The sequence below is a fragment of the Ascaphus truei genome, chromosome 1 (genome assembly GCF_040206685.1).
Source record: "Ascaphus truei isolate aAscTru1 chromosome 1, aAscTru1.hap1, whole genome shotgun sequence".
Taxonomy (NCBI): domain Eukaryota; kingdom Metazoa; phylum Chordata; class Amphibia; order Anura; family Ascaphidae; genus Ascaphus; species Ascaphus truei.
The window spans coordinates 353,487,948-353,502,480 of NC_134483.1; the positions used below are offsets into that span (position 1 = coordinate 353,487,948).

General features: G+C 38.4%; 1 protein-coding gene across 1 annotated transcript in view; it reads left to right on the forward strand.

Moving 5' to 3' along the window:
* The window catches only part of LOC142499708 (NADP-dependent alcohol dehydrogenase-like), a 49,041-nt gene extending 39,507 nt beyond the window's left edge, over window positions 1–9,534 (forward strand). The window contains exons 8-11 of the mRNA XM_075609491.1: window positions 4,304–4,564; window positions 5,400–5,535; window positions 6,867–7,005; window positions 9,192–9,534. Coding sequence (XP_075465606.1) covers window positions 4,304–4,564; window positions 5,400–5,535; window positions 6,867–7,005; window positions 9,192–9,216 — 561 coding nt within the window. The 3' untranslated portion in view covers window positions 9,217–9,534. The remainder of the gene's footprint in view (window positions 1–4,303; window positions 4,565–5,399; window positions 5,536–6,866; window positions 7,006–9,191) is intronic.
* The last annotated feature ends 4,999 nt before the right edge of the window (window positions 9,535–14,533 follow it).

Below are 14,533 nucleotides of genomic sequence, written 5' to 3' on the forward strand. Positions count from 1 at the left end.
TAAGGGAGAAATGCGGTAATTTCCATATCCAAATTTAACCCCTTAGATGCCAAGGTTTGGAGTGTGAAAATCCAGAAGGATTCTCTTCTATTAATTTTCTTAATGTAATCTCCTCCCCTCTAGTCGGGTTTAACAATTTCAATCCCAAAGAATTTTAGACAAGATGGGTTTTGGTTATGTTTAATTTTGTAGTGGTTTGAGACACTATGCGTCTCTAAACCATTGCATATATTTCTAATATGTTCTCCCAATCTTGTTTTAAGTTTCCGTATTGTTCTACCCACATACTGTAGGTTACATCCACACTGTAGCACATAGATCACCCCTTTACTGTCACAGGTGATATGTGATTTAATATTATAATTTAAATTGGACACGATGCTATTAAAGGAAGTTACCCTACTGTTAGTTAATGTATTATTCCGACAGGCCTTGCAGTTTAGGCATTTTTTGAAGCCCTTTGTTAGTTGATCTAACCAACAGCTTTTGGTTTTAGGAGGTAAAAAGCTGGGCACCAATTTCTGCTTGATATTTGGTGCTCTTGAATAAATTACAGTAGGCTTATCTCCAATTATTCCTTTTAAAAGGTCATCTTGTTTTAAAATAGGCCAATGTTTCTTTAAAATCCCTTCAATTTCTTTTGAATTTGTGCTGTAGGTTGTAGTAAAAGGAATAAAAACATCTGATTTGTTTTGTGTCTTTTAATTGTTGTACACTAGCATGTCTTTTCTGTCAACCTCCCCTACTTTTTGTAACGCTTTGTCAATGGTTTCTATATTGTAATCCTTCTCTAGGAACTTATTTTTCATAGGGATTATCTGTTCCTCAAAATCTCTTGTTTTAGTACAGTTGCGTTTTAAGCGCCGGAATTCCGCCAGGAAACTACAACCCATCCTCCAGGAAGATACAAGACTGCAACAGGTCTTCCCTGAAGCACCCTTATTATCATACAGACAACCCCATAATCTCAAGAATATTATGGTGAGGAGTAAAGTATTCAGCAGTACAACTGAATGCGGGACAAAACCATGCCAGGACCCAAGATGCAAAACCTGCGCAATGCTCTACACAGTGGACACAATACAAATACCACACAGGAATCGGGAATACAAAATCAGAGGAAGGTTCACCTGTTCTTCCAGCAATGTCGTGTACCTCATCATGTGCATGAAATGCCCAGGGGGCTGCTACTACATAGGTGAGACAGGACAGGGGCTAAACAAGAGAATGAACCTGCATCGCCACAGCATCACACGCGGAACAAGAGACAGTCCTGTTGGCGAACATTTCTCTGACTCTGGCCATAAGATGAACGATCTGAGGGTTGCCATACTCAAAGGTAATCTTAAAACCCCGAAAGAGAGACGGTTGCATGAATACAAATTTATGCAACTGTTTGGGACACTTAGCGGTGGCCTAAACAGAGATCGAAATTTTATGAGTCATTACTGACACTAGCGAACTCTCTTCCCATGAGCGCTAAAGGCCATGTCTGTACATACTGTGCTATATGTATGCACACACAGCTGTCTCTCACACATACTAATACTCCTTATTTTTCCATCCATATACATCAATAGGGACCACTAAGTATCCACACACACTTTTAGTTGTGCTACAAACTCTCAGATTTCCACACCCACCCACACCATTTATATCCCTCTCACTCCACACACACCTTGTGTAGAGCACTGTTTATACTGTGGGCTCTCCATTCATTTTTATTCACACTGATACACATACACACTCTTTCTTCACTTGCTTTCAGTTACCCTTTGACACCTCTAGCCATAAAACACATCCACACGGGGGAAGGAACAGCACAGATAACATTCCAAGAGACACTGTTTTTAAGTTATCCTTGCTTCATTCATTGTAACATCGCCGGAAGAAGAGATCAGTGTATCTCGAAAGCTCGCACAAATAAAAGCATTTCGTTAGCCACAGAACGATATCATCTATTTATTTTTTGATTATTGAAGCTCGGCTAACACGGTACTGATACCTCTACATATATATATATATATATATATATATATATATATATATATATATATATATATATATATACTGTCATTAAGGTTATGCAGGGTTGCAGACCTGTCTAAGACATGCAAATGAACATACAGTAATATTTACAGTTGCTGTATATATATATATATATATATATATTATATGTATTATATATAATAAAAAAAATATATATATATATATATATATGTACCATGGCTGGTCCAGATTGCCTCTCTGCCTCCTGTCACGTAAGTCCTTTGTAGCTACAGGCTTGTCAGGCAATCCTGTGGGCTTTTGACCCTCCTCCTGCTACTCTGAATGACAGAAGTGGTGGTGACTCAGGGTCTGTGTACAGCCTATCAGGGTACAGACCTTGAGCCCTCCCCTTCTGGAGCTCATGGAGGAAGTGCCAAGTTGTAGGAGTGCTCATCAACCCTGCTAGCGAGTGGAGGTGGTGGTCGGTCTCCTCCCGGAGTCGCTCATGGGCTGGCTGGCCAGGAAAGAGCAAGAGGCCTCCATTTACAGAGAGCCAGCACCATCCAGAGGCCAGGGATCCTCTAACCATCATGCATCCGCTGGTTAACAATATCTACAGTGTCTCCAACAATAAAGTGTGAACTCATCAAATGCCGGTCCTGGTCTCCACTACAACGCAGACTACTCAGCATCTCCTGGGCCCTTGCAGGTTTCCCAGCACAACAACACATGTAACACAGCAACATCCTCCAGAGGGGGGAGGGGAGTGTGTTACACATATATATTGTATTAATTTATTATTATTATTATTTATTTATAGCATTCAGAGCTTATTAGCATTCATTGTTGATTCAGTGACACGCAAATTACAGAGTTACTTACCACTTATCTGTATTTTTCCTGGACATTTAAATGGCCCCCCAATAGGGAACAACAATGGATTATGTTGTGACTTAATATTACACAGGACCTGTAAGATTTGGCGATCATTTTTAATTTCCTGGAGGAAACATTAACATAGACAAATACATCATATATTAGAACAGAATAGGAGCACTCCTCTCAAATGGTATAGGGGGTGGGGCGGGGGGAAGGAAATAACACAATATAGTGCAACACAGTATACTCACAATATTAGAGAAACCAGTAAACCAGTGTCAGATGCACTCACACATTCCCGGCCCTTTTCAGCATTAGTGAATCAGAATGGGCAACAGATGTTCATGTGATGATGTATAGAAGGGTCAGGATTTTCCTCCAGGAAATTTAAACATGAAAAATATGAAATGGCAATTTAGTGTAATTCTATCAAATACTTTACGTAAATGAAAAGATAAAATCAATGCACTCACAAACTATGCACCGATTAAGAGACTTTTGAGCACACAGGCTCCAGAAACATGGGTACAAACAATTCCCTTCCTCAACTTTCTTCCACAAAGAGGAGACAATCAGGGGATGAAGATTCCAACTGGACAATCTCCTCCATAGCTCAACAACAGGGATGCGATGCTAAATACTCACCATCTGAAGCTGGTTCCGGAGATTCTCCATGCCTTCTCTGCACCTGAATTGCTATCACCACGCCAGAGAGGCCCATTAATGTCATGGGTAACACCAGTAACTATATCTGTATTCAGTTGGCCACTGGAACTAAACATAACACGGGTCAGACTCCCCGATGCAAAACTGGGGCAATCCTGGAGTAAAAAAAATAGCGGCACAAGATTCAAAGGAAAACTTCTCTATTGCTTTCAATTGGATGTCATTTCTAATGTTCATTTATAGTGCTGGCTTTTATACTTGTGGAAGATACAATGTATAAAATTACCCAAAGCATGTAATTTGTAATTGTTTGGAATTTATAATGTACATGTCAGAAAGAGAGGTGATTTCAAACACACAGATAGTGAAAGGTGATTGTGTACTTCAGGGAATGTAGTCGATATGGCACACCTTCAAATTAGCCTATATCTGGTAAGTACTGTATGTGATCGATTTAAAGGACATAAATCTGAGAAATATGTTGCTTTTTTTGCTTTGAAATTGAGTTTCAGGGACTCCAATGTGATAGTAATGTTCAAGAGAAAAGACAAAGTATTTGAATCAATATGCCCCTATGTACAGATGTAGTCATGTTACAGCAGCTCTCATAATGCAGAAACCATGCCCAATGTTGGCAAGCAGTCAATTCAAATAAAGAGCCACCACCATGCAACGCGTTAGGCATTTCCAGACATATCGTGTTTGTGGCTGAAATTACACATGTTACGTTCTGAATCCAAGATATTTGTATAAATGTATATCTTCTCAGGTTACGCCTGGTTCTACCTGTGCTGTGTTCGGATTAGGTGTTGTCGGACTTTCAGCCATAATTGGTTGCAAAGTCTCTGGAGCTGCTCGTATCATTGGGATTGGCTTCCACAAGGAAAAATTTCCAAAAGCCATGCTATTAGGAGCTACTGAGTGCTTGAGCCCTAAGGACTACGATAAACCCATTCAGGAGGTCATTAGGGAAATGACTAATGGGGGAGTGGACTATTCCTTTGAATGCGCTGGACAAATTGATATAAAGGTAAGAAAAAAAAGTTGATTGAAAGGCTAGTGTAAAATCCACGTCAATCTGGGAATAACCACAGATTACTTTGTCTTTACATATATCCAAATTATATTGCAATACTCTTGTGACTCTTCTTCTATAAATAAAATACATTCTAATTGTGAACCTTCGAAAACCTCGTTGAACAGCACTAGTGTGAATGATAATTTGAGATCAAATGGCTTATTTGGTATACAGTAGTATGTGTTTTGCTGTACATTTGACCAAACTCCTTTTTCTATTCTTTGTTAGACATATTTTTACCTGAATTTAGAATTCACTGTTTGTCGGTCTACTCACCGAAAGCATTACATATGTTTACAATTCTAAATATTTACAGTGACTTCTTGGAATGGTTTATATTACAAAAAGCAGCAAATAATATTCTTTCTATGTACACCATTTGGTTCCTCAATGTTCCCTATAAAGCACACATCATATTTATTAATCCTTCTTTGTTTCTATTGTTTTTTAATAAAATATTGTTTACGGCAATAACATTATAATCCTCATTATCTACTTCCTGGTTCTTTACTGATAATAATAATTTGTTCATCATAAAATGAAAACTTTACAAGCCCAACTTTATGCTGAGCTCAATTGATTCCTCTAAAAAGTGTACTTGATTTTCTCCCTGTATAGTGCATGCAGTAATTGTATTGCTGTGATCTAGTGCACACATTTACATGCACTGTCATCAAACACCTATCACGTAGAACAAAAAGAAATGCAATAGAAGCCCAATTAATGTGTACAAATCTTTATAATTATGCAGTAGTACATTTCATAATCTTTTGACATTTTTCTTCAGATGACTGCGCTTGAATCCACATACTTTGGAAGTGGGGTCACTGTGGTACTTGGGTTGACTCATCCAACTGAAAAACTCTCTATTGATCCTATGATATTAATCACAGGACGTACCTTGATGGGATCTATATTTGGAGGTACGACATAGAGAATAAAATTTCATTTATTTAGACATCACTGCTCTGAATTTGCAACTAGATACTGTACACTACAATAATGAGCAACAAACATTGCAGGTTTATATAAAAATGTATACATGCAACCCGGAAGCTCGCCTAATGGTTAAATATCATTATAAAACTACCCATAAGCCTTACTTAAAGGTTCCACTCTTCTCTAATATGATCTGTGCTAGACACTGTGCTTTGTAAGGAACAAGATAGACAAACCCTTTTGTTTGTTTAAAGTTAAATAAAAACTATATACAAAATGAGTATCAATTCTAGCGATTTAGTTGAATAATTTATTTATTTATATAATGTTTACCAGGAAGTAATACATTGACAGTTGCCTATCGTTTTAAAGTATGTCCTGGGCACAGAGTTATGATAACAATATTTGGTTACATTAAATGAGGTTATACATTCAATTCACAGACATTTCATGGACAGTTAGAGATATGATTGTGGGCATACGTAATATTTACAGACAAGTTTAAAATTGTGTTAGAAGAGGTAAGATAAGCCTGTAATGTTTTTAGAAGAGGCCCTGTCTAAAGGAGATTACAATCTATAAGGCCAGGTAAGTTGGAACATTGGGTACAGGCGGTGAGAGGGCTGGGGAGTTTCCACCATTACCCTTTAAAATTATCAAACATCAGCAGCAAATGGCTCATACCCTTTGAATACACTTCAGCTGCACCAAAGGCTGTCTGCTTTTGGGGGACACAGATGTAGACTGAAGGGATTCAGATTTATTTTGCTGTAGTTTCAAAGACCTTTGTCCTCCTGGGTCATTAATATTCTAGTGGGCGGGGTTGACGAAACACATAGCAGTAAGCAAACGCAGACATTAACCGATAGCACGCTGGTTCTGTGCAGAGGCGAGCAGCTCTAGGGGAACCCTTTCAAGCAGCCACCTGAATATTGCTTTTAAAAAAAAGATAAACAGATGGGTAGACAGGTAAAGTTGCAATGGGTTGTCGCAGGAGAAAGGAACTCTACAGGGAAAAAATGCATTGTTGTGAGAGAACAGAGTGAGGAATTCTGAAGGTAAATGACGGTATGGAAGACATGTTTGAGCATAACATACGACAACTCTGATTGTAATGTGCCCTTAGCCAAGATGGTAATGAGCAAGACAGCTCATCCACTTGCTCTAATATCCACTAGTAGAAAAATGTGTCAGCCCCAACTAGAAACCTTTTCACTTCTTATATAGAACTGTACACCATTTCTAACCATAATATTATATTAACAACCCAGCAAAGAGATACTATAGTGATGGAGAACAATCATCCATTATCCAGGTTGGAAAAGTAAAGATGATGTTCCCAAGTTAGTTTCTGATTACATGGCAAACAAATTTGATCTTGATTGCTTGGTGACCCAAAGAGTTCCATTAGAGAAAATTAATTATGCATTTGAACTGCTCCGCAGTTGTACAGGGTAAGTACATTTTTATTTATAAATACTGTAATAAATTGTAGGTTTTTTTTCCTTCCCTATAACAGACATGTTTTTTTTGGTACCTTTACCTGTATCTAATTTCCTTAGTAATTAATGAAAAGGAAAATGTTTAAAATAAAATATTGCTACATATCTAGTCGGTCAGACTATGGGTCTTATTCTATAAATTGTGATAGCGCTGATTCAACATAACACACAAAAACCCTTTGAAGTAAATGGGGCATTCTGTGTGGCAGCGCCGAATCTATCCCAATATTGTACAATTCAAGTAGTCAGACAACAGACAATATAATTGTTATAGATGAATCCCACTGTTGCTCTGCGACATTTTGGCCACAATTATTTGCAAATGGGAAGTACTGTAACACAGGCCAAATTAAATAACATAGAACAGAGCTTTTGTTGTTTCACTTTTGAGAAATGTGATGTAAATTGGATGTGAGGTAACAATAACACACCCTACCCAGGCTTTTCTATGTATCATCACTGTAGGTTTCTGATACCTTCTAGAGGACTAACATACCGTAAGAGTTCTTTATAGATGAACCTCTCATTTTTCTACTAAAAGGCTTCACAATCTATTTTAAACACTGTTTATTTTCAATTTAAAAAAGTAATCTCTGTATGTGTATGTTATCAAACATTTTAATAGAAAGCAGGAATGAAAATCCAAGTACCGTAGAATTGAATTATTTAAAAAAGTGAAATGTTCAACGTTCCCTATGGTATCTTACCACCGATTCAATAGTAAATAAAGCTGTTGCTCATACAATGAGTGATACAGATGAGTGCAAATGGCTTTAAAAGTATAATATTGTTTAATATATTGTGGCCACAATCCTTTTCAACTCTTACGAAAACAAATTATATTTTGGGCTACATAGTAACACCTAATGTTACTCTTGTAGTAAATAGCAAACACTGGTGATTAGAAACACATTTCCTCAGACCTCAAACATTTCTTTGGTGAATATCTGTTGTAAAAATCTAGCAGATCACAAATCCAAATAAATTACTCAAAATATTTACAACTGTTATCTAATTGCACTCTTATTCTAGCATATAATCCTTCTAGCCACAGTAGTTATCTAATTGCACTCTTATTCTAGCATATAATCCTTCTAGCCACAGTAGTTATCTAATTGCACTCTTATTCTAGCATACAATCCTTCTAGCCACAGTAGTTACAGTATCTAATTGCATTCTTATTCTAGCATATAATCCTTCCAGCCACAGTAGTTATCTAATTGCACTCTTATTCTAGCATACAATCCTTCTAGCCACAGTAGTTATCTAATTGCACTCTTATTCTAGTTTACAATCCTTCTAGCCACAGTAGTTGACTACGGTACAGTTTATAAAAAGCAAATTGCACAGTAAACTGGCAGAACAATAAGGCAGCACTTATAGTGCGCTCGAGGGTGACGCGACAGGTGACGTCACCTGTCGCTGTCGCCACCCGCAAAATTTTTAATTTAACTTTCTGCGACGCCCTTTTCAGCATTAGTGAATCAGAACGGGCAACAGATGTTCATGTGATGATATATGCAAGGGTCAGGATATTCCTCCAGGAAATTTAAACATGAAAAAGATGAAATGGCAATTTAGTGTAATTCTATCAAATACTTTACGTAAATGAAAAGATGAAATGAAATGATAAAATCAATGCACTCACAAACTATGCATCGATTAAGAGACTTTTGAGCTCACAGGCTCCAGAAACATGGGTACAAACAATTCCCTTCTTCAACTTTCTTCCACAACCACAATGGCAATTCCACAATGGTGACCTGGCCATTGATTGGTTCAGAGGCTGTCACGTGTGGCGACAGCCTCTGAAAAATCTAATTTTATCGGCTTCCAAATTTTTGGTCGCCACCGTCACATCGCGCTTACTATATGCACTTGCGACGGCGACAATGCTTTTGTTTTCAGGCGATGTCGCGTCGCCGGCACTATAAGCGCAGTCTAAAACTGATCCTCTGCAAGCCTCTACCCATATTTGACCATGTTTTGAGAGAAGTACATTCTCTAGGTAAACCTAAATTGTGTGGAGGAAAATAGAAGTCCTAAGTCTCTATTTAATAATTGAATTATTCTTGTTAATCAGGGGGATTCTACGATTTTTAATTAATCTTTTTTTCTTATTGTTCCTTTTCTTTTAGTGCTTGTAACATTTTGCTGTTCTAAGTTCCCTACCAGTAGTCCTGTGATGTCCGCTGGTGTGGTGTTCCCTTTATTTGCTTCTTTATCATTCATTCTCAATCATTTTACCAACAGAAAATGAACAGAGTCTCTTGTTAATCACAAACTGTACAACTCTTGGAAATTTAAGATTTATATTAAATTTACTATAATACTCAGAATAAACAACGAGTGTTTAGGATCATTACAGTAGTCTTAATATCAGATCCCAGTCCATCTCATAATAAAATAAGTTTGGTTGTATAATTTCGGCATTTTAGCGTAACTATAGTAGTTTCAGTAAGCCATAGTTCTATGTTTTATACACACATTTATCCTGGCAGTAAATGTTATTTTAATTTGTCCAAAACAATGTCTTAAAAGGAAAAAAATTACAATTTATTTTACTCATTTGAATGCTCAGTCCAGAATCCCTGTATTAATTTGTTGGTAAGCCCTTGTCTATCGTGACAGGCTTACATCCAAGAGTTCTCAAGGAGTTAAGTTCAGAAATAGCCAAACCATTACATTTAATATAAAAGGACTCCATTTCCACAGGCTTAGAACCCCAAGATTGGCGTAAAGCAGATGTGGTGCCTATATTTAAAAGGGGAGCTAGATCACAACCGGGAAATTACTGACCTGTAAGCCTGACTTCAATAGAAGGGAAACTACTTGAAGGTTTAATACAGGATAATATTCAGGAATACATGGAGATAAAGTGACTTGCCCAAGTCACAAGGAGCCAACACCGGCAATTGAAGCAGGCTCCCCTGCTCCAAACTCGTGCCAGTCAGTTTCTTTACTCACTGAGACACTCCTTCTCCCTCTGAAATCAGCATTCATCTGTGTACTTGTGAGTAAAAATACCCTGTTGCCTCATTCAACAGTGCATGAAACAACATGGGACACTTTTGACCTACCTGGGCTATGTATATGACCGGAAATCTAACAGAGAAGTGGCGTAGATGGTCGCAAAAATTACACCTACAGTATACCTCACGGAAGCAGAGCTGGATAAAAAGCCTGAGGCAACAAATTGCTATATTATTACACACTATTGAGGATGAAGCACTTGAAGTATATAATACAATGACCATTGCACAGCCAGACACTGCAGCAAGTACACTTCAAACAGTGATGCAAGCATTTAAAGCTTACTTTGAATCCAAAAGAAATGTTGTTTTTTAAAGGCACCAGTTTTGGACACACAACTATGAGAAAAGAAGAGTAAAGAAGAGTGTCTAAAAGACAAAATAGTTTTTAGTATAGTAGATACATGGTTGAAAGAGAAATTGCTTGAATCTAGAGATCTAATTTTCGGGGGGGAAATCATTGAAATGTACAAAGCAAAATAAATCATGAGGACTCAGACCGTCGCAAAAGCTGGTGCCTCCATAAAAAATAGCATACATGCGATGCAAATGAAAGCTCAAGAGACAAAGCATGTACTGCAGCACAGTACAGTGCAGGTGTAAATGAGCAACGTAACCCATAATTCATAAAAGTTCATGCAGCCGATGTGGCAGAATACACCACCCTAAAGTATGTCTTGCATATGCTGCAGAGTGCAAGGCCAGGTTCCCCAACACAAACAATGACAAACCTAGCAGGGTTATGGACACTGCTGGTTACAACTCTCATAAAAGATAGTTATACAACACCCATAGTAAAGAAAAGATTGTTAATAATATATGTAGCAGGGTCCCCCCTGGCCCTCCTCACCTGCGTAGAGGAGTGGATACCCCCGCACCATATCAGGCAGTTGCAAGGGCTCCCAGAGACATCAGTGCCAGGGCACTGCCGTTTTGCGTGTATTCGCACATGCGCGGGAAGTCGTGCATGTGCAGTGTAGCCCCAGGAGTACCGGCGGCCATGTTGCGACTGGCGCGCAGATCGCGCTTGCGTGGTACGTATGAGGAGTCACGGAGTCAATTACCTATAGTGCAGGGCCCCCTAGATGTTGCGCGGCTGCCATTAGTCTTGCGCAGGCACAGATAGAGAGAGGTAGGCGGCCATTAGAGAGATCAGACCTGCATCACTCAAGATAGAGACTGTGTGGTGAGATTATCTGGATTGGGAGAGGACGCCATTGCTGCGGATTCAGCATTGGACGCAGACGGGTCCTTTTCTGTTGTTGCTGGACCCGGGCGCAGGAGCCACAGGCAGGTATTTCTACAAGTGCACCAACTTTAACCCACATACCGGTTTCCTTACAGGCGCTGATCATGCCTAGTGGGTGGGTTGCTGGACTATTGGGACACATGGGTATAGGTGTAAGGGTATAGCCCAGTTAGGGGCAAGGTTAAAGCTGTCAGCTAGTGGCAGAGGGTAACATGGCTGTGTTGCTATATGTGATGTGATGTTATTGTTTTGCCCAGTTACATATATATACTCCATTGTATGTGTTTCCTATTTGTGGGTCCTGTGTCAGGGGTCCTTCTATACACCTGGAATCCCTGCACAGGTGGAGGCGCTGTAAGCATACGTCCCAGGCTCCCAGTTGCGGAGGTTCAGGCCTCCTGTGAGCCTAACAGGTATTGAACCACACTGTAACATATGTAGATTTCCCCATATGGTCCCTATCTGCAATTGGGGGGGGGGAGGGAGGGGAGAATAACCGTTACATATACAATACTCATAATAAAGAAATACAATTTAAGTTATACACTGGAGCTCAGCTAAGGTAAATATCATGCCAACTAACATACTGTTTCAAATGCAGATTGATGTACTACTGTACTAAAACCCACAAACACTATTCTAATTGCTTATTGTGGAGAACGCATTCATCCTGAAGGAGTTGTCACACGACCCACACAAGCTCACCACAAGATATCTGACTTCAGATTTTTTGGTTTGAAATGTTTCAGATGTTTCTCTCTTAGGAAAGAAAGCCTGTCTGCTGCTATATTTAGTAAGAAAAGTCTGTGATCTCACTAACGCCCGTAATATAGTGCTAGCGCTTACTCAGCCGTGCGCGCGGCACTTATAATTGAATGTGGATAGCCAGCCGTTCTATACTAGGGTGCGCGTGAGTGAGCATTGAGCTGGCAGATCTGGGGAAAGACTCAGAATGGAGTGAGCTTTAACCATTTAAAAGTGGGAGAGGGTGTGCTTCAAACCTGGGAAGGAAGAACCACTCTCCAAATCAGCTGGGAACAGCTGAACAGAATTGCAAAACATACAGTACCCCTATAAGCTCGTATTGAACCCTCAAAATAACCACAATATATATATATATAAACACAAAAATAGGAGCGCATGGAAAAGAGAACCAGAAAACCGGAATTAGTGCACAATTCTTTATATTAAAAAACACATATACATCAACAAACTATTACAAATATAATGTGGTGAAAAATGAAGAACATCACATACATAACTCGGCAAGCAAGATGGTAATAAATCAGACTTTGTGTCTCTACAAGTCTCCTAGGAGCGTTCTCGTGGTGTCCTGGAGCAACAACCCAGAAGTCCGTCGTCACGGACGTGCGTCACTGCGTATGACATCACCACAACATATATATATATATATATATATTTATATATATATATATATATATAAACAAGATACAATCAGCGCAAATCTCAACAAATTATTAATGCAGTAATGATCAAAACCACACCTGGCCATATCAGTCAAAACGAGAGGTATTAACTCATTAAAATCAACTAACCCTACAAAATGCTGCCACTTAGGTCCACGGCTCCACACTTGTCGCTAGTATTTTGTATAGAAAAGAATGACCTAGGCGCAAATATGCAGGGAGAGAGAAAAAAAGAAGAAAAACATCATAGGGCAGTATATCTGAGCAATTCAGGTGTTAGATGGTAAGGTATGCAATTACACTTAGTACAGCAAATATCAGCCTTAAATCCACTCTGGGATTCAGGAACTCTGCTTCCAATGTTGGTCTGTCTTTCTCTGTGGTCTTTGTGTCCTCAGGATCATTGGTTACACAGCAATCACAATGTGTCTGTTACCGGATAGTACCTGGCAGATGGATGGGTCTCGCAGAAGGAATAGGTAGGGAATAAAAAGGAAGAACACGGATAGTGTAAAACCTTTTTAATAAAATATAACTAAAAACAAAAAATAGGTATTAAACTCACATGCTGTGAATTGAATACAAGCAGTTGAGAGTAAAATCGAGTCTCTCACACTCGATATCGGAGAAAGCCGGTTACCAGCACTGTATATATATACTGTATATATACACAACATTACCATTCTCTCGTCCGGTAAAGAAAGACTGCACTCGGTTCAGTAATCATGAAAATCTGTATTGGGCATCTGAATAGAAAAGACAAATCACCCAATCCGACGTTTCGGTCCTGGTATAGGACCTTTCTCAAGGGGGTGCCCCTTACGGATGCCCAATAGATTGCCCAAGATTTTCATGATTACTGAACCGAGTGCAGTTTTTCTTTACTGGACGAGAGAATGGTAATGTTATATTTCTATTATTTGAGACTAGCACCTGTCTATATGAACCAGTATATTGAGTGCAAGCTGTTATGTTTGTTTTTATATATATATATATATATATATATATATATATATATATATATATATATATCAAACAACAGGGGGTGCCTAGTGCTACATCCAAATGACAAAATATACATGGTAATAATTACAAGAAATAATGCTTCAGTACTAATAATAATGCTAATACTAATAATAATAATAAAATATGTATTTTTAGTTAGATATTTTGGCCAAAGCATTATAAGCTTGCATACCAAATTTCAAGGTAAACCATAATACGTGCAAGTCCTACACTATACTGCATACTGTTCCCTATGCCTCTGTATGAGGGGGAAGAACCATAATAGACTACTGTATATATATAGATATCTTTTGAATAAAATGGTCTTTTAGTTTAACTCTTTGGCCAAAGTGTCGTAAGCCCTTGAGCCCCTCCAAGGCAGACTCAAGGGTCCTAACACGAATATAAATTCTTAATAATCTGGAATAATAAGCCAACAAAATGTTCTAGACTAGATTTTTTGATTCGACGGTAATACAATTTTCTCTTAAAATTTGGCATAGAGTAAAAATTTATTATAAACAATTTTCAGGTCCCACAAGATGTACCCCTATTGACAGCTCTGACTTTGTTCCGGGTTAGTTTACTAGTACTTTTGATTTATTTAAGGCTATAAATGTTAAGAAATTGGAGATATGCTATTGAATTGTTACATTTCAGCGATTTTTGTAAGAAATACTTAAACAAGTGCTGAGGTGTTCAGATTTTTACAAGTTTACCATTATCTTAGGCAGTTGACTCCATGTTGGTCTTTCCCAGAGTGCTCT